Source organism: Protopterus annectens, chromosome 13.part0, assembly GCF_019279795.1.
Source record: "Protopterus annectens isolate FY-2018-M chromosome 13.part0, PAN1.0, whole genome shotgun sequence".
NCBI classification, from domain to species: domain Eukaryota; kingdom Metazoa; phylum Chordata; order Ceratodontiformes; family Protopteridae; genus Protopterus; species Protopterus annectens.
In genome coordinates, this window is record NC_056747.1 from 287,208,755 (window position 1) to 287,229,765 (window position 21,011).

The window sequence follows — 21,011 nt, forward strand, 5'->3', positions numbered from 1 at the left end:
TTTGCTTTTTTGTGGTTCTGTTGGTCTCTACCCCACAAGGGGTGGAGTGCTGCGTGTAGAAGAAATGTTCTCTTGGTGAAGGTTAACTATGAGTCTGTTATCAGTTTGCCATCCATTTCCTCTTGCAATATTATTACTAGCTTATCATTTTTCTTGAGGTTGAGAGGTATGACAAATGTAAAGGCCATCACAGTCAGCCCAGAGAGATTTCAAATGACACATGCTTGTTGCACCCCACTCCCCCATGTAGTGACTCTGGGCAAGGTAGTTTGTATTACCTTTGATGGGGGAGGACACACTGCATAAGTACTACAGTGGCTTTTCATCTGTCCTTGATTTTGGTGGAATGGTGGGCCTGTTGCTATGTTTAAAACTTTAAGTGAAGGTAAGCTTGTAGTCGTAGACAGATGCAAGAAGTTTTAATTTTAATAAGATACACTGTTAAAGAATTGCCAACATTGCCTCTCTGTGTTGTGTTGCAGAGTAGAAGACTTGACTAGATAATGAAGGAGCCTTGGGTATTAAAAGACAGGATTCATTCAGGATAAAAAGCTCATTACACTTGGAGAGACTTCCCATCATCTCTACAGACTTTACCTAAAACTAAACTAAGAATGCCAATCATGTCATGTGTCCATAACCTGTACAGTACCTTAAGCATAAGCATCTTATCTTGTTTTTGTTTTTGTTTTTTTTTTTTTTACTTATCATGTTTTTCCCATGAAACAAGTTGTCAGGCAGCAGGTCTTTTTTGGATATAAAACATTTTACAAGTGGGGGCATCACATAGATTTCCACCCAGGGGCAGCTATTTTAATTAAAGTTTTTTGTGGTTTTTTTGTGCAGCTCTCCCCTTTCTTGGTTGACCACACCTCCCCTTGACCCCACCACTGCCAAAAGCACTTTTTCAATTTGTGCACAGTGTATTTCAGTTTAGGTTAAAGTTCTGGATGCACAGGCTATCGGGTATGCCTTCTTGAAGGCATGTTGCATGAAGACCATATTCTGAAGCATCACAAAGAAGAGTTACAGGTGGACTGGCAATTTTCTGTTTCAGAATATCAAATGCTCTTTGGTGTTGTTTCAACCAGGACCAGTTTACATTTTTGCTTGTCAACTCAAGTAAAGGTGCTGAAAGCTCACTCAGGTGTGGGACAAACTTTCCTAAATAGCTAATCATACCAAGAAAATGTAAAGATGTGACATTTTCTGGAACTGGCATCTCAAGAATTGCTGCTTGCTTAGATGGATGTGGTTGTAAGCCAGAACTGGTAAACAAATGACCCACTAAGTAACTTCTTTCAATTTGAATTTACATTTCGGAGGATTCAATTTAAGATTAACTTCATGAGCACAGTCTACAACTTTCTTGAGATTTCTATCATGTTCGTCTTCACCACTGTCCCCTACAATAAAGTCTAATATAATTGCACATGGATGGGGTGGCTGCAGTGGTGCAGCAGTTAGCATTGCTGCCTCACAGCAAGAGGTTCTCTGGTTCGATCCTCGGCTGGGGTGCTTTCTGTTCGGAGTCTGCATGTCCTCCCTGTGGTCGTGTGGGTTTCCTCCCACATTCCAAAGATATGCTGTAGGTGGATTGAATACTCTAAATTGGCCCTAGGTGTGAGTGCGTGCGTGTGCCTTCCGTGGAAGGTTGGGCGCTGGGCTGGCAACTCGACAACATAAAACTCAACTGCCAATCATGAGCGGACAGGTGATGCGCTGTGGCGACCCCTAACTGGGAAAAGCGGAAAGCAGAAGAAGACAATTGCACATGCATAACCAGAAAAAAATTGTTCCATTTTACATTGAAATACTTCAAACACATTTGCATGTGCATCTCCATTCATGCCTGCATTCACTCTGACTGACTATACAAAATGGTACAGATCTTGCATGTGCTCAGTAACTTATATGCACAAGCTATAGTGGCTGACTAGATACAATACACACATACATCTACAGAGGAGATCCAGATTTAGTGATATTTTCTGTCTCCACCAAGTGATTTCTCTTCTGACAAACCCCAACACTGGGATTTGAAAAGACAAAGAATGTTGGTGCTAGGAGGAAAGAAATTTCAGATATCATTGTATCTTTCTTATGTGGAGTCTTGCTGGGGTATCCTTGTGCCTGTGGCTACAAGATTAGGATTGCTTCTAAAACCATCTGGAAATACAAAGCTGATACAAGTATATTTTTGCACTTTCTGTAACTGTTTCAATGATATTTAATAATTCTTAGCTGCATTTATTTATTTGGTTAAATTTATCACTCAGCCTGCACTTGTTAAAGAAACTCCATTTGTTTGTTACTGTACTGCTCTTAGGGTTTCGTTTTAACAGTATTCTGTCAAAGCTGTTCTGAGCTGCTATTTCTCAGCATACTTCTAAGTTTTGCAAGGTTTTTGTGCAATGTGAACATTTATCAGGGTTAGTTAATTTATTTCCAAGGATTCTTGATATTGCAGGAATCCTTAATTCCATTCTGTCTCCACTTGGTGGCTTTTGAGCTGCCCATCTCTACTATAAATTTGATATTGGACACTCCTTCCAGTCCAATGGGAAGGCCCACCCCCTTAGTTTCTTAACCTTGAATTATTTTCCGTTTCCTCTCTTACCACTTACCAAAGAAAAAAAATACTCAGCTGCTTTTACTGTATTTGTGTCTCTTCCTACTTTATTACTTTAATTTGCTTTTGCTGCTTATTCTTAAAAGTGTTCAATTGCATTTATTACTGCTTGTTAGTAACCTGATTAAATTGGAATGGTTATTCTAAAAGCCTCTTAGTTTTGGTTTAAGGACTTGGGCTGCAGGCCAGTTATTTTAAATCAAGAAGGCTTGTGGTCTGCACTCTTGTGGGAGGAGAGGGTAGCCTCTGCCCTTCTGAGCTGGGAGTTGCTGGGTGAAGGCTTATTGTGCCTGTTGCTCTAAGTGTCTTTGTTCTGGTTTAAGTACTTCAGTTCCAAACCAGTTATTATACATTAGGAAGACTTGTGGTCTAAACTCTTGTGGCAGGAGAGGACAGCCTACACCCTTCTAAGCTGGCAATGTCTGCATGAAGGCTCATTGTCTCTGTTATTCTAACTGTCTTTATTCTGGTTTCAGCACTTGGGGTCCAAACCAGTTACTCTACACTAAGATTTGTGGTCTAAACTCTTGTGGCAGGAGAGGATAGCTTACACCCTTCTAAGCTGGAAATTGCTGGTTGAAGGCCTATTGAGTCTGTTGTTCTGCGGGACGTTGTTCCATTGTGGTAACCCTTAATGGGAAAAGCTGAAAGGAGAATAATAATTCTGAAGTGCCTTAGTTCTAACAAAGCACTTGGGCTCCAAAACCAGTTGTACATTAGGAAGGTTTGAGGTGTAGACTCTTGTGGCAGGAGAGTGCGGCAAACACCTTTCTAATCTGGGAATTTCTGGTGAATTGCTGCTCTATTTGAAGTGTTTTTTGCTGCTGTGTCTGTGATTTTATGTACTTTGAAATTTCTAGTACTTCTGCATTTTATAGCATAAGCCAGATTCAGATGTGCTGAATCTAGACTGGTATCACCTAAGCACTAAAACCAGCTCTTCACTGAGATACTGAAAGATCTGACGCATCCGTTGCTTCACACTAACTATAAGTGCCTGGTTTTGCTCCTATATTGCACTTTTAATTTGTATTTGCATTCTGCTGTCTGAACTGTTTTTTTGCCACATTTTACTGTGTACTGTACTAGTTTAGTTGTAACATTGCCAAGTTCCAGGTTTGCTGTCTCTGGGTCTGTTTTGTTATTTCTGAGCATCAAATTCAAGCCTTCTTTGTTGATGAAGGCCCTTCTGCACCATTGTAGGAGGACAGTGCTGTCTGGGTCCCATCTAATCGAAGGTGATTGGACCAGACCTCAGAGAGAGCATGCCTATTCGCTAGTTTGAGTTAAAAGGGTTATTTCTTGTTTTATGTAAGCCACATGTTTGCGGGTAGTGTACCACTGTGCACTGACACATAGCAGTGGTTACTGTTGGTGGTTATAGATGCAAACATTTTACTTGTTAAATTTTCCCTTAGCACTTTGCTTGTGGTCCTCTAGAGGTTTTTCTCAGCCCTGCTCTACTGTCAGGTGGAACACTAAGCCTAGCCTCAGATGTACCAGCACACCTCTCACCCACTAGCCATTCCTAAGTGCGACCTCTTTTCCTGACCATATAAATTTACCTAACACTATGGACATACTTTCTCCAGCCAGCTTGGTCAATATGGGCAATCTGAGGCAGTGCAGCAACTGCTTCATGTTCACCGACAACCATCTACTCCTAGTTTACACAAACTCAACATGTGAGAGATGCAACTATATTAAGAACCTTTAATCCATGGTCTCTCACACACCACTCAGTACATATGACAATGAGTGGGTTGTCAGCAAACACACCTCACCCTCCTACTCCATTCAGACCCACACCACACAACCTACATATACAGAGGTCCTCACCAGAAACATATCTAAACACCAGAGACCTCCCAAACAGAAACACAAGCATGCTACACATAATACTACAAAACCAAACACTTTAGTCATAGGTGATTCCATCATGAGACACACAGATGTCCCTCTCACCAGGCTGGATAAGGAAAAGGTCATGGTCACCTGTCTGTCAGGTGCCTGGATCCGCCATATCACACATGCACTCAAGTCTCTCAACAACTGGTACTGTTATGACTCTGTCATAGTTCATGATGGTATGAATGACTTGAGACATAACTCTCTAGACTATATAAAGAGAGACATGACTGAGCTCTCAGACTGTGTGTTTCAGGCAGGTATGTCCCTGGCCTTAACCAGCATTTTACATTCACCTAGGATGATGCCTCAATACAAACAGAACATGACCGACTTCAATAATTGGCTTAGTTTCTAGTGTTATTCTAAAGGGATCCAGTATCTGCCAGCCTGGGATTACATGATCAAAAGACCTTGATCCTTTGCCAGAGATGGTCTTCATCTGTCACCCCTGGGATTTTGGCTAATAGCAAAGGCTCTTGCCACTCAAGGACAAAATTTCAATGTAAAAACTATCAAAAAACAACCTCAAGTTATGCTGCTAAATGCTAGGAGTCTTAACATGAAACTGCATTCACTGGAAGCAATCCTCACTTTGGAAGACGCAGACATTTGTGCAGTCATGGAGACCTGATTCAAGGCTGTGGAGAGCACCCCAGCCATACCAGGTTACACCTCATTCCACACGTACAGACCACAAACTGAAGGTGTAAAAACTAAAGGTGTATCAATATTCATTAAAGATAAATACACTTCCAGATTGGTTAAACAGTATGATTCATTGGAGATACCTCAGGTGCGATTAACTGTTGGTAGGACACCTATTCAAGTCATTACTAGCTATAGGACCCCCTCCATGAATCAGTACACCCAACTCTGCCTATTTGGATCTACTTGAGTGTAACAAGATACATCCGAGCACCATGGTTGAGTGACATTAACTAAATTACTCATGCTCAAACTCACTTGCCCACAGGTTCCTCAACTTCGTGTGCCCTGGACCAGTTTGCTGACACCCCCGCAAGGGTCCCAGCATCCTGGATTTAGTGCTTACCAATATGGGGGACCACTGTAGCACCCCCACTATGAGGGCTTCCCTAGTGAGATCTGACCAAAAATCAGTCTTATTCGAAGTAACTATCTCACCTGACCACCCTTAGAAGCAAATTAACTAAAAAAACTTCTACAAAGCAGATTATAACCTCTTAAAGAATGGTATAAATGGCTTCACTGCACATCCCCCATCAGCTCAAACTGGCAACTATGCCAAGTTCTACACCAATGCTTTATACAAACACCTGTGTAACTGCACTGAGTTGGCCGTATCTGATAGGACCAAAACAAGCTCCTCAAGGAACAGCAAATGTGCCTTGTGGACAATTGCCATTAAAAGGCTTTACAATAAGAGGAAGAAATTGCTGTCTAACAGTAAGAGGGAGCAAGCCCTAAACTGAAAACACACCCTCCTCAGCTTAAACAAGGAAATAAGACTTCTTGTGAAGTCCTCCAAAGCAAACTATGAATCCAGATTAGTCCCCTCAACCAAGGACAACCACAAGGCATTCTTTAGTTACATCCATACCCTAAAAGGAAAGGCCCAGATTTGTGCCGAACTGGTAGTTAATGATATGGCACATACTGAGCCTGTGGACATAGCTAACCTGTTGGCCGAAAGGTTTTGTGAAAAGTTTGCTCTCCTGTCCCCACCACACGTACCCCATGACATCCCTACCACCTGTTCCCTACCTTGTATCTCTAAAGAGCAGGTCATAAACACCCTCTCTAAGGCCAAATCACAGCATCTATGGGACTTGATAACATCCCAGGCTGCATCCTACATGGGCTCCAACAAGAATTAGCAACACCATTGGATACTCTTTTCAGTCATAGTCTAAGCACCTGCTTCATCCCATCTAAATAGAAAACAGCCATCATTATCCCCTTGCACAAAGGTGGTGCTTCCATTAACTCCCGGAAACTAAATACCTATTTGCCTGACTAGCCTCATCTGCAAGGCTATGGAGTGAATCATCATGGACCTTAACAACACAGCTATGGGCAATCTCCAAACACTTGGCCCTACTCCATTTGGATTTGTCTAACGGAGATCATGCTTTTATTTAGCATATATCATGGGCAGAAGTAGGTCAAAAATTTAAAAAAGATAGCTGTGTGCACAAAACCTAGGATAAAAAAGTGCCCAATCCTGGTAGGCATGCTGGTGCAAGGACTGGAAAACAAAAGGCAGTGTAGAATCCTCAAAATACAGAAACATTCCTACAATGGGGCCAGGCCAGGCCCAAGGGGAGGATGCCCCCCCCCTACTGTAAAAGGAAGTAGCAGTCCGCAAAAATCACGAAAACTGATAGGCCAAAGAAGAGCCATAAAGATGATAGAGTGGACCACTGAGGATATGCAAAAATCCCAGAATTTCCAGATATAGGATGTACAAAAAGATTTTGAGAAATTAGAGGAGAGAAAAATACTACCACAAGAAAAACTGTCAGAAGCCTCAAACAAAAATCTGTGTTCATTAATACAACATATTTGTGAAAATCATTACATACACCAAGAAACAGTGCGAAAATATAAACAAAACCTAGATATTTTTGAAAAGTATAAAAAAGAACTATGGACATGGGAAAGAAAGAGATTTGATATCGTGCAATATTTATGCAAAGTTGAAAGCCAAATTAATCAATACAAAAAAGGTACCCCCCCAAAGATATTCGAAGAAAAATATAGGCAAAGGCATCCAGATATGGAACATTTCACAATAAAGAAAACATTATCACAAAGAGGGAATGCAGAACACAAGATTAGTAAAGTAGAAGTTAAAAAATAGAAGATGAAGTTATGGAATCCCTGCGAAGTGAAGGATGATGGAATGAGTCCCCAAAGTAAGGAGAAACAGGAAGATCAGGAGACATCTGAAGAAGAAACATGGAGATGGGGAAAGAAAAATAGATTTAATATGGTGTAATATTGATGCAAAGGAGAAAGCAAAACTAACCAATACAAAAAGAGCAGCACCAAAGATATTTGAAGAGAAATACAGGCAAAGGACATAAACTTTACAATACAAAAAAAAGACGACAAAGAGGAAAAGAAGATTAGTAATGAAGTTAAAGAAATAGAAACCAAGGTTATGGAGTACCTGCGAAGTGAAGGACTCGGTGTAGAAAATCTAACTTAGAAAGCACCACAGCAGGAAAGACCAACAGAAACAGACATCCAAATTAAAGAGAAACCAGTGGAATGGGAAGCAACTGGTCAGTTGCCATATGAAGATATTTTGCAGCCTTCCACAGGAAACCAGTATAAACGTTCACTTGAAGCTGGACAGAAGGGGAAGGAACAAGAAACTGTGGCAACTATGGAGCAGTCAATGTTGAGGAGTGATAGGCCAGTGAGTCCTTATATGACAGAGCAACATATAACACAGGATGAAATTGAAGAGAATGTGCCACAGGAAGATGTTATAGAACTTTTTACAGAATGCCCACAGAAAATGGAGAACAAAAAATGTGCCCTCAGTTTAGAAGAAAATGAGCTAAGAGAAGAGTTGCTTGATTTAATAGAGATAGATATATTAAGATCAATGAAAAAAACAGACAGAAGAAGGTCAATAAAAACCCAAAAAGTCAGAAGTTTGATAAAACAAATGAGCACAGTAATTAGGGCTGTCAGAGATCCATGCGATATAACAGAAGGAAACAGGATATATTACTAATGCAGCTAATTTCATAACAGATAAAATTCTACCACAAGAACACACAGTAGTAAGGGAAAGAAAGGTTGACACTGAATACCAAAACTATAAAGCAGTTAAGACAAGAAGTGTCACCGTTAGAGAAGTACAGATGATGAAATAGATCAACAAAATGATTCTCAGAAAGACAGACATGATGAAAGCAATGCGCAATACTGTAATGGATCGGGATGCATCACACACTATCGCAGATAAACTAAAAATATCAGCACAGGCAGAAAAACTGAGAAGATGCACAGATAAATATAAAGGGAAGTACAAAGTAAGTAATTTACTGATGACCCCAAAAAGTTTTATAGAAAATTGGGAAATAAGGTAAAAGGAATTGAAAGACCACCCAAAGAAGAAGAAATAGATACATTTTGGAGAAGTATTTATGAAGATCCTGAGGAACATGACAAAGATGCTAAATGGACAGAAGTAGTAAAGGTATAAGAACTTCAAAGGTACAGGATATGAAATGGGATGAAGTAACAGCTAGAGAGATTGAAACAAAGTTAAGAAAAGCCTCTAATTGGAAAACACCATGCCCAGAAGCAGTACCTAACTTCTGGTTAAACGTATTAATATCTTTGCACGAAGATTTAGCCGTAAGAACTATTTATATGTGCACTCTGAACAGACAGCAACCTGGCTAACAGGGAAAACAATGCTCCTGCTTAAGAATGAACCAGAAATTATAGACCAATTACTTGCCTTCCAACTAAGTATAAACTATACAACAGAATTGATGCGGACAGAGTTTATAGTCATTTAGAAGAAAACTCAATCATGTCACTAGAACAAAAGGGCAATAAAAGAAAGTCATATGGAACAAAGGATCATCTGTTGCTAAATAAAGTCATAATGGTGAACTGTAAAAAGGGGAAGAATCTAAGTATGGCACAGACTGACTACAAAAAAATGCATTTGATAGTATCCCACATTCACAGATAAAAGAGTGAAAGAGTGCTTAAAAATGTATACGATGCATCCTACACTGATCAAGTACATTACAGTGACCATGAAACGGTGGCAGTCCACTTTGCAATTAAGTCATGATAAAGGACAAATTATCACCCCAAGGATAGAAATCTAAAGGGGGATATTCCAGGGTGACTCCCTGTCACCTCTGCTATTCTGACTTGCCCTTAACCCATTAAGCTGTCTACTTAACAGATTAGGCCATGGCTATAATTTGGCTCCTAGAAAACAAGTGTAAAGACTTCTCATCTTCTCTTTGTCGATGATTTAAAATTGTATAGCTCATCAGATGAGGAACTGAAAGCACAACTGCAAGTAATCAAAACTTTTTCAGATGATATAAGAATGTTTTTTGGTCTTGATAAGTGTGCAAAAACAACCTTTAAAGCAGGAAAACTGCAGCACCAAGAAAACATCACTTCGGGACAAGAATGTGATACAACAGAACTTGAGCAAGAGGGAGTGTATAAATATTTGGGAACTAATGAAGGATTAACAATAAAACATGAACAAATGTGAGTAAAATTTAGGAATATTTTAGAAGACTTAAATTAATCCTGAAAATACCGATGACATCTAGGAACAAAATTCAGGCTATAAACAAATTTGCTCTTCCTGTCCTAACTTAAAGTTTTGAAGTGACTGACTAGCCCCAAAACGTACTGGATAGATTAGACAGGAAAACAAGAAGGATGTTTCATGCTCGCCAGATGATTTATCAAAATCAGTGCATACCAAAATTATATATTCCCTGTTCCGAAGGAGGTATGGTCCTCCTTGAAATTGATTACATGTACAGATTTGCAGTCGTGGGACTCCACACATATCTGCTGACCTCACAGGACCCAAACATAGTGAAAATTTTGAAACAGTGGGGAGAATAAATCTAAGATGACTTCCCTGCTTAGTCTAGCAGAAGCATATCGAAGTCAAGCAGGAATGGAAATTAAAGCAGAAGTAAATAAAAATCTGGCAGAACTGAATGTGCCAAAAAACAAAATAAAGAATAGAAGGTGAAGGATCAGATGAGAAGGCAAGAAATGTGAAAAATGGATAAATATAGTTGCAAGTATACAAAACTTCTGGAAGAACCTCATGTTGATCAAGAATTAATGCAGGAATGGCTAAGGAGAGGCGAATTCAAACCAAAAGATGAAAGATTAACACTGGTGGCCCAAGAAAGTGGGCTACACACACGTTGGTTTAAAAAGTCCATTGAACACGTGGGAGAAACAGACAAATGTAGGTTTTGTAAAACAGAATTGGAAACAGTTGCACACCTACCTCGTTGCTGGTTGTGACATACTAATGGCAGAAATACTGTATACTGAAAGGCTTAATAATGATGTGGCAAGATTGTTGCACTGGGATTGTGTAAACATTATGGTACTGAAGTAGATGAAAAACACTGGAAGTAGAGACACACAGCATCATAGAAATTATGAAGTCTACATCATATGGGATCACCCATTACCAACAGCTCAAAAGACAGATGCGAGAAAATCAGATACAGTGGCACATAAAAGTAGCATTGATCATTGATATCTCTACACCCAGTGACAACAGCATCTTGTGTACACAGAGACACAAAGTCATAAAATATCAGGATTTGCAGGCAGAAAATAAGAGCAACGTGGAAGAAAGATATCCAGACATTTCCAACAGTAGTAGGAGCAACGGGTCTTATAAAAAAATAATCTATAACTGTATTTAGATATGTTACTAATACATGCAAGTCCCTACAAATTGTAGGAGGAGTCATTACTGGGCACATTACGGGTGCTGCGAAGAGCACTTCTGGCTGACATCAAATATTGAAACAATACTAATTTCATGAACTTTAGTCGTACTTTGACTTAGGAATGGGGTCTATTCCCATCATGGTAATAGAAACCCAAAAGACTTGGAGAAATTAACTAGGTATCAACCCATATATCTTTAGATGGGTTGCTAACTGGCTCACTGATAGAACCCATCTAGTCAAAATAGGATAATCCACCTCCAACAGCAGACCTGTAACCAGAGGTGTTCCACAGGGATCAGTCCTGGGAATGCTACTGTTTGGAATCTATTTCTCCAAAGTACCAGCAAAAACAAAGTATGTGGCTAACAAAGTTTATTGATGACTGCAAAGTGAGAGTGGTCATAAAATCTCCAAAATTATGTCAGCATCCTACAAAAGGGTAAAAGTGATGTTCCTGTTAACTACCACATCAACAGCAATACCCTAAGTATGCATTCAGTGGTGAGAGACCTGAGGACACAGGTTGACAGCAACCTTACCTTTGATCACCATGTCTCCACAGTGGTAAGAAGGACATTCTATATTGCTCATGTCATAAGGGCATTGCCTCCAGAAAAAAAGAAGTTATAACCTCTCTGTACTCTTCCTTCATCAGGCCAATAATCAAGTACAACTCCCATTTTGGTACATACCTTTCCAAGCACCTGCAGCAATTGGAGAAACCACAAAGGTTTCTCAAAGAAAATTCAAGGTCTTCAACATCTGCCCTATTTGGATCATCTGAAATCACTGTCACTTTATTCTGTTTCATACAGATTACTCAGAGGCAATCTTGGACCCCACTTTATTGGAAATGCTGCATTTCCACAAGTCAAATGGTACACGGGTTACTCGCTCTAAAGATCTTAACCTGGTATATGACATTAACAGAACCTGCTGGAGAGACAGACTTGTCTCCCAGAGGTTACCACCCCTTTGGAACAGACTCCCACTTCATGTCAGAGCACCTCATTGGCCCTCTTCAAACTCAATTTGGACGACTGGATGGGTAACCATAAATTCACCAGGGGGTTCCACCTGTGTCCCTCCTGGACAGGGGCAATAGGTGCTGATTGTGAAAATAAGGGTAAAACTTGGCTAGGCTAGTAAGGGCCCCTAGGGCCATTAGCCTAGTAACTTCCTATGATCATGAGAATCATGGAAACCATGACATCCAAAATCCTGAGGTGTTCCCTCTCAGTGACCGAAGTCTAATTAGAAAGCCTTAGAAACACATCTAGATATAGATCAATTTTTTCACATGGAAGAAAACCTCCGAACTGAGGTGTTTAGCTTATACCAAAGGAACACAATCCTGTGTGAAGGAATCAAAAATGAATTCTGAATGTTCTTGTGGAACCCCAGCTTGGTTAAGTGGTATATCACCCAAATGAGAGATGCCTGACACTTTTCAAAAAGACTATGCAAAGATAAGCAAGTCATCTAAATATGGAAAAATGTGGTTACTCTGTACCTACAATGAGCTATCACTGGAGCTGGACACTTTGTGAACACTCTTGGTACAGTGGATAGTCCTAACGTTGAGGACTCAATGTGATCCAGACACACAAAACCTTACGAAATGCTTGAAGTCTGGATAAATAGGGATGTGATAAGCATATTTTAAATCTAGTGTTACCAGGAAACTTGAATTTGGTATCGTACAGATTGCTCAAGGGTGATCTGTGTCTCGCCTACAAGGCAATCTCAGACTCTGCCCTACTAGAGATGCTCCATATCTGTAAGTTTAACTTCTCATGCATTACCCAGTCGAAAGGCCTAAATCTAATATGCCACATCAACAAAACCTGCTGGAGAAACAGGTTTGGCTCCCAGATGCTGCCCTGTCTCTGGAATAGACTTCCCATACATGTCAAACAGAGCACCTTGCTGACCCTCTTCAAGCACAACCTTTATGAGTGGACGGCTGCACCTGTGTCCTCACTGACATGGGCGATCGCTGCTGACTGACTTTTTGGGGGGGTAAACTCTTGGCTAGGCTTGTAAGGGCCTTAGGGCCATTAGCCTAGTAACCTCCTATGACCCTATGAGGAAGAAGATGTAACAGTTAAGTGACATCATTCTGAACTTGGGTATTATCACAAAGACATTTAGGAAAGCTGGATCTAGAACTGGTCCCCAAGTATTTCCTTTCTTTGGCATTAAACACTTCCTTAAATAAAAACTCTTCCCCACGTGGGAAGGAAGAAATTATTCTATCACTCCCTGGGAGAGCATGTGAAGTAGGACCAGTGGAAATAAGAGAGTCTGGGATAGTGGATGAGAAGTTTCCTCCCACTGCCATATGTAAACATTAATGAATGATCATCAGAGCCCATTTTTCTGAAACTATCTGTTGCCAAAGACAAAAGTGGAAATTCATATTTTCTGAAAGGGGAAAAAGTGTTAAGGTGGGAGGGAGAAAGGTTCCATAGTCATTCTGACTTGTTGGACCGTTTGTTTTGGGGGGCTCCTGAATTATTTTTGGAATCCCCTTGCCATTTCTTCTTAAATGTCTGTTGTCCTGAATTCTGTTGAGACTTTTTTTTTTTTTTAACCAAAACTGGAAGAAGGATTAGACCCTTGGAAAATTTGGAAAAGGAAGTCTGAAAAATCATAAAATAGATTCCCTGTATCAACTGACCCCTTTCATCACACTTTATCACCTGTGCAGCAGAGAAACCAAACATTAAATTTATAGCCAAAGGAAAATTTAAAATCTCATTTTTTAAATTATTTGGGAGGTTTTGAGAATGCAGCCAAACAAATCTCCTCAAAACAGTACCAGTGACCATAGCCCTGGAAGAAGTATCCACAGAGTCATACACACATTGTAAACAATTTAGTAGTGACTTGTACAATAGGAGAAACTTAATTATTTAAAGCAGATTTTTCCACACAAGAAACAACTGCAGAAAAAAGATTTTCACAATTAGTCAAAATAAACGTAATATGAGCCTGACAATTCAAAATTCTGAAAATGTATTTATTTAACATTTGTTTACTGGGGAAGTCCGACTGGGCTAGTTGCCCGTTGTTAGCGGAGGCCCGCAGAAAAAAACCCCACATAAGAGTACACAGTATAACACAAAATTATAGAGCTCAGAAGAATTATACAGATCATAAGGAAAGTATACTTACTATACCATGGAATTCTAAGCAATGTTTATCCGACAGTTACATGAATTGTAAACTGTACATGATGTTACATGAACCGTAAACTGTATGCGGATTGTAGTTCAGTTTATAAGGCTTCTCTGTATTTAAATGAACCAAAAATAAACTACAGTCTGCACTATTTAGATTAGCGTTATGTGTAGCTAAATGAGATGCATTATGTCTACTAATGGCACATGTTAAGCTGTATTCCAAAATTGAACTCAAATATTTGTCGTACATGTTCTGGACAAAGTGAAAACAAATTGAGCACGGCGGTACAAATTCATTACGAAACCTGGGTAGGAAAGCCACTTCAGAGAAATTCATTTTAGTTACTGTGCATATATATATCTATATATATATATATATATATATATATATATATATATATATATCTATATATATATATATATCTATATATCTATATATATACACATATACATATATATCTATATATCTATATATCTATATATCTATATATATACCCACACACACACACACACACACACACACACACACACACACACACACACACACACACACACACACACACTTGGATTGCTTCTCCCGTTGCAAGTATCGCTACCCGTTAAAAGCTCTTTTCAGAGCTGGTTTCAAAGCTCTTTTTATGGCTGGTAACATGAGGGTGATGGAATTAATGGTTCTGGATACTCGCAGCTTCAAGTTATTCCTGTAATTTGCTTTTAATTTTTTTTATAACTGCAAGTTCGGAGTTTGTTAGAGCTGGTAATGCACATGGACAGCTGGAAATTGCAGAGAGAAGTGTACAGCAGTTCGGAGTAGTTGTGAATTGTATAATTGAGACATAAGTGTGTTAGTATACCACCACATAGCCTAGTATTAAAACATAATCACAGACAGCATGTGTATCACACTAACATCTCTCTCACTATTCCTCACAGCACTAGCCTACATCACATCTATACATACTAATATGTCACTAAACAACACTACATGCCACACAACACATTTTCACATTTACTAAAACACAAGCTTCTTCATCTCCTCTACAATACTTAATGATACCACAATAATGTAGATACACAAGGCCTACTTACGAAGATGTACTACTAGAAAAACATCTAAACTCAGCACAGAACTAACTCATATATTCAAATGCATTTTATCTGTCACAAAAAGACTTCTTCTCTCAGGGGATATACACCCAAACCCAGGTCCGCTCACAGCTATACTGAAATCTAAACAGATATCTGATCTACTAATTCTTAATATCAACACAAGAAGTACATCTAACAAAATACCTGACCTGCATGCATTCATAACCCACTACACTCCTGATATACTGACCGTAACAGAAACATGGCTAAAACCCACTAGCCAAAATGAAGAAATCCTCCCTCCAGGTTATAATATCTTAAGACTGGATAGAGTGGGTAGAAAAGGAGGTGGAGTTGCAATTCTCTTTAAAAACACACTAAACCTTAAACCTCTTCATAACCCTGTACCTAAATTTAATAATGCTGAAACTCTTGCGTCTGTCCTGTATATTAATAAAACAAAAAAAATTAGCATTCTCTGCTGTTACATCCCCTCCAGGAAATAACTCTCCTATAATTGAGGAAATCCTACAATGGACTACAGATAATCTCCCACATGAAACAATCCTACTAGGCAATCTGAATACTGACTGGTTGGCCTGCAATTCTAACAGCCCCACTAACCACATAAATCTCTATGGGTTCTCTCGACTTATTCAGGAACCCACTAGAGTTGACAAAAAAATCCCAAAAAGAATCCATCCTTGATAGGACACTGGTCAATAGCCCTAAGCAAAACTACCAAACAGGCTGTCTATCAGATAGTGTTAGTGACCACCTCCCTACATTTCTACTATGCAAACGTACTAACATACCTAAGCTTATAACTTGCAGATAAATCTGAAATGACTGCAACCTATACCCCCAGGATCTAAACACTATTTAAAACAATGTAACTGGGAGCCACTACTTTCCCTTAGTTTAGACCAGGCAATTGACTACTTTAATAGCACCTTCACTGATATTCTTAATAGAGTTGCCCTATCAGAAAAATTAGAGTTAAGACTAAGTTATGCACCATGGCTATGTAGGGACACAAAAGCCATACTGAAGTCCAGAGATAAGGGCTGGAAGATCTGGAAGAGGGATAATACCATCCAAGCCAAACAACACTATCAACAACTTAGGAATCATGCCAAAATACAAACTAAACTTGATAAACAGAACTACTTTCTTACTGTACAAACAAAACACTCAAAAAATCCTCAAAAGTTTTGGCATGCTATTAACTCCCTAATTAAACCAGGCAAAACTACTACTCCAGCTCCCAACTCTACCAATGACAAGATGGATATAGCCTCTCAATTTAATCACCACTTTGCAGAATCCATAATGGCAATATGTAGCCAATTGTCCAAAAACAACCCTTCACATATCCCAGCAAAGTGTCTAGATAACACCCCCCCTTACTCTCTCATCTGTTCCCACCTCCAAAATTAAAAAAAAAACACATTTGAAATTACAACCTACTACCCTTGCAGCTGATAATCTACCTGCCAACTACCTAAAACTAGCTGCAGAATCAGTATTCTACCCCGTTTCTATTCTCATAAACCGCTCAATAAAAGAATCCTACATTCCTCAACTGTGGAAATTGTCTTACATTATTCCTCTTCATAAAGGCGGTAATTCCTACGTCTTACCTAATTACCGTCCTATAGCTATTCTGTCTCCCCTCTCCAAACTGCTAGAGAAGTGTATTCACTCTCAAGTCATGTATTTTCTCAACACACACAAATTCCTCTCTACCACACAACACGAGTTCCGGCCAAATCACAGTACAACTACTGCTCTTCTCTCATTTACCAATCTAGTAAAGCAACACAGAAACGGCTATAACTATATGCCTGCTGTATTTTTGGATCTATCCAAAACATCTGATACGGTCTCACACCCCTACTGTTAGATTCACTAGCGTACCTATCCTTTGCCCCTTCCACTATTGCGTGGTTCAAGAACTATCTAGCTGTTAGGCAACAATCTGTCCAGTGGCAAGGTGCATTATTTCCCTCTACTTTCAACCTTCACAGGTGTACCACAAGGCTCAGTACTGGGCCCACTTCTTTTTTTCTGACTACACTAACCATCTACATACCTCCACCCAGCATGCTACACTCATACAGTATGTGGATGACTCTACTTTAATCTGCTCAGCCCCCTCTCTTTTCATTCTCTAACAACAGACCCAGGAATCCTTTAGCTCTGTGGAAAGTTGAATCACACATATCCAACTCATCCTTAACCCTAATAAAACTAAATTGCTTATATTTACCCACAACAAATCAAAGTCTGCTCCTCTTTCCTTTTCTGTTACTTCCAAAAATGGCACTATCATTTCTCATTCTGCCCATACCAAACTCCTCAGTATTGAGATTGACAAAAACCTTCTCTTTGATGTCCATATCTTTGTAACCATCAAAAAGGTTTACAAAATATGGGCTCATTATACAGACACAAAAACTTCCTCTCAGATCAAGCACGGATTACCCTAGCCCACAGTCGCCTTTTGCCACACTAATGTATGCAGCACCAATTCTTACCTATATCAGAAAACTTGACCTTGACAAACCTGAGTCATGCTATAATAATATTATTGCCATATTTGCTAACAACGCCACCTTCAGATCCCGTCATTGTCTAGCTCTAAGGAATATAAAATGGTTAGAATTTCCTCAACTACTAAATTACCACAAACTGGTTATTGCCTATAACATTCTGAAGTATCCTGATAAACCCCCATCACTAAGTCAACTACTTAGCTACTATGCAACAAATCGCACACTCCGCTCTAGTGACAAATCACTTCTTCGCATATCTAGGGCTAACAACACTGCTGGAAAAGCATTATTCTCCCACACTGTTGCTAAAAACTGGAACAACCTCTCCCCATCCCTGACCTCTATCCCCACCAGCTCACACTTCAAAAACTCTTTAAAATCACATCTCATAAGCACTTGGCTTTGCCCATGCATAACCTAAGAACACTGCTTAAGCTCTATGGAAAGTTGAAAAGCTTATTACTTGCCTAATGTAAATTCTACAGTTGTTTACTTCCAATATTTGCTTTATCCCTTTAATAATAGGTACTTCATTTTAACATGATGTGTGTCATGATTCTCATTGCTAAATTTATTTAGTCTGTTCAACTGCTGAGTTGTATCCTGTTTTACATTTTCTGTCTTACTAGCTGGATTTTTGCTGTTATAATGCGTTATTATCAGTTTTTCTACTATGTATTAAATTTTAGTATTTCTGTTAATATATGTGGAGCTTTTCTCCCACGGCCTCTGCTGTAAATGGGCTTGGTCCAGTCGGACTGTCCCGGTTAACAAATGTAAAATAAAAAATAAATAAATAAAAATGCAGAAAGATATGATCCAGTACCTGTAATGTTTGCTTCACTTACCTAAATGCATATGAAGAAACTAGTAGCATCACAGCTATAACATGATGTGTCAACATGACTAGTGAATCCTTCCGCCAAGTGTCCATATACACTGTCGCATAAATTGAGTGGCCATAAAAACTGCTTTGTATGAGATAGGCAATGGCAATATCAGCTGGTACTTCCATCCCTTTCTTCCAATCTAGAACAGCAATAACAAAAAAAAGTATTTTTCAGGTATGCCAGAACAACATTTGTATGATAAAGAAATGTACCTGGAAAGTTTGTGTCCACATATAAAATATAACAACTAGGTAATAAAAAGAAGTCATGTTGTACTCACCCTACAAAGGGATCAAAAAGAAGACTTTTTAAATATTTTTTATTTGGTTATAAAACAACAAATAAATCCATTATAAAACAAACAAATAACTATCTACATAGGTCCATGGCTGATCAAATACATCAAAGTTATACATATCAACAAACAGTCTTTAAGCCAAGACTTATATGAATGTGTTATAGTAGAAGTTTCCATCTTTATAGTATGCAGTTCACTACTGCAAACAATTTTTGCCACACTGATCAAGTCGGCACTAGAGGGGGTAACTTTATTCTTCCAATTTTTAGTAATTACTTTCATGGCTATAGCAAGAAGAAACACTTGTTTTTTTAGAATTATCTCAGGAATTGGAGCATTAAGTAAAAGTAAAGGTTTAGAAATATTACATCTATCTGACCATACAGCTTAACTGAAGTTGTTAATTTCTTGCCAAAAAGGGGAGATGACTTCACATTCATATACCATATGCATCCAATCAAACATTATTTCAGAATCACATCTTCAACATTTAATTCTATTTGATTTGTACATAATTGTAATTTTGTTAGGACTGATAAAAGCTCTGTGTAAGAATTTTCAAGGGAAACTTTTCCAGTGTAACGAGGATGTGATTTTATTTGTAGATTTTAATATTTTCTTATACTCTTCAGAGAAGTCTTCATTATTAATTTTGAGGAATCATTCCAATAGGAATTGTCTAAATATGTGAAATTTAACTTGTAAATTTTATAAAGTTGTGACAAATTTTTCATTTGCTTTGTTACTGATTTTTATTAAAAATTCCAATAATTTGGGGAACAATTTCTCATCTAGGTTAAACATGTTTTATTTATCTCTGTGTTCACAAAGTCTCTAAATATTTATAAAATTAAACAATTGTCAGAATGTTGACTGTATTTGGACCTTACATTTTCAGTAGTATATATTAGTACCATTTAAGAATTTATGTCAATAAATTAAGTTACTTTATTGTTTCAATACTAGCATTTTGTTGAAGTTATGAGCGTCTAAGAAGTCATTTGTATATGCAATTGGTAACACAAAAAATATGACCTCTTTAATACAATTGTTAGAATATGTGAACTTTTGGAAAGAGGAAATCTTATTTAAATAGGGGATTTGTGAAGAGGGTGCAATTCCATTTACTCAAAAATCTTCTACTAACCAGATAAAATGATTACGGACTATTTGTTTATGACTGGTTCTGATATATTTATTATTTACTAATAATACTTCTTGATGTATTTGTTTCCATTTTGAATCATAAGATAAAATTTATCCTCAATGCTGTAACTTTTACAATTGTTGAAAAAAGCATACAACTGAATATCAGGGAATCTTATTCCACCATTATCCCAACCTTTTTCTGTGTCAGTCAAAGGAAACTCTTGGTTTATTAGTATGCCAAAACAATTAGTAAAATATAATATATCTTCATCAATTTTTTGGTGGAGATAGCACTAAAGATTGTAAAACAAACAATATTTTAGGGAGAATTACTGACTTAATAAGCATCAATTGTTTTTGCATGGTAAAGAATAATTTGTTCCAATTTACCACTAATCTTAAAGTTAACCTGTTGAAAGCTTGTTAGTATCATTTCTTTACTATTACACATAAGTTATACTAAGGTATTTTGATTGCTTTTCCAATGAAATTAGAATATTTTGATTAATAATGTACTTGTTTTATTATGATTAAATCTTAAGTTTGAGATTTTTTCAAACTGAGTCATAGAACTAATTAAATGTTCTAATGAATTTTCTATATTCTATATAAATAATGGGTAAACTGAAGCCAGTTTGTTTCAAACAGATGGTGAGTAGATCAGTCTGCTGCAACACTGGCACTGAACAGAAGCCAGGTGCTTCATATATATATATATATATATATATATATATATATACATCAGAAAAAAGCATAGGCAGGAAAGTGAGCATGTGTTCTGTAGCCACTGGTCTGAATACTGACAGTGCTCCTGTGCAAG

At 38.2% G+C, this 21,011-nt stretch overlaps 1 protein-coding gene across 1 annotated transcript in view; it reads right to left on the reverse strand.

Annotated features, from left to right (window-relative positions):
* CERS1 (ceramide synthase 1) overlaps positions 1-21,011 on the reverse strand; it is a 1,087,666-nt gene that overhangs the window by 366,912 nt on the left and 699,743 nt on the right. Inside the window, exon 3 of the mRNA XM_044053851.1 lies at positions 18,703-18,883. Within this exon, the coding sequence (XP_043909786.1) occupies positions 18,703-18,883 (181 nt within the window). The remainder of the gene's footprint in view (positions 1-18,702; positions 18,884-21,011) is intronic.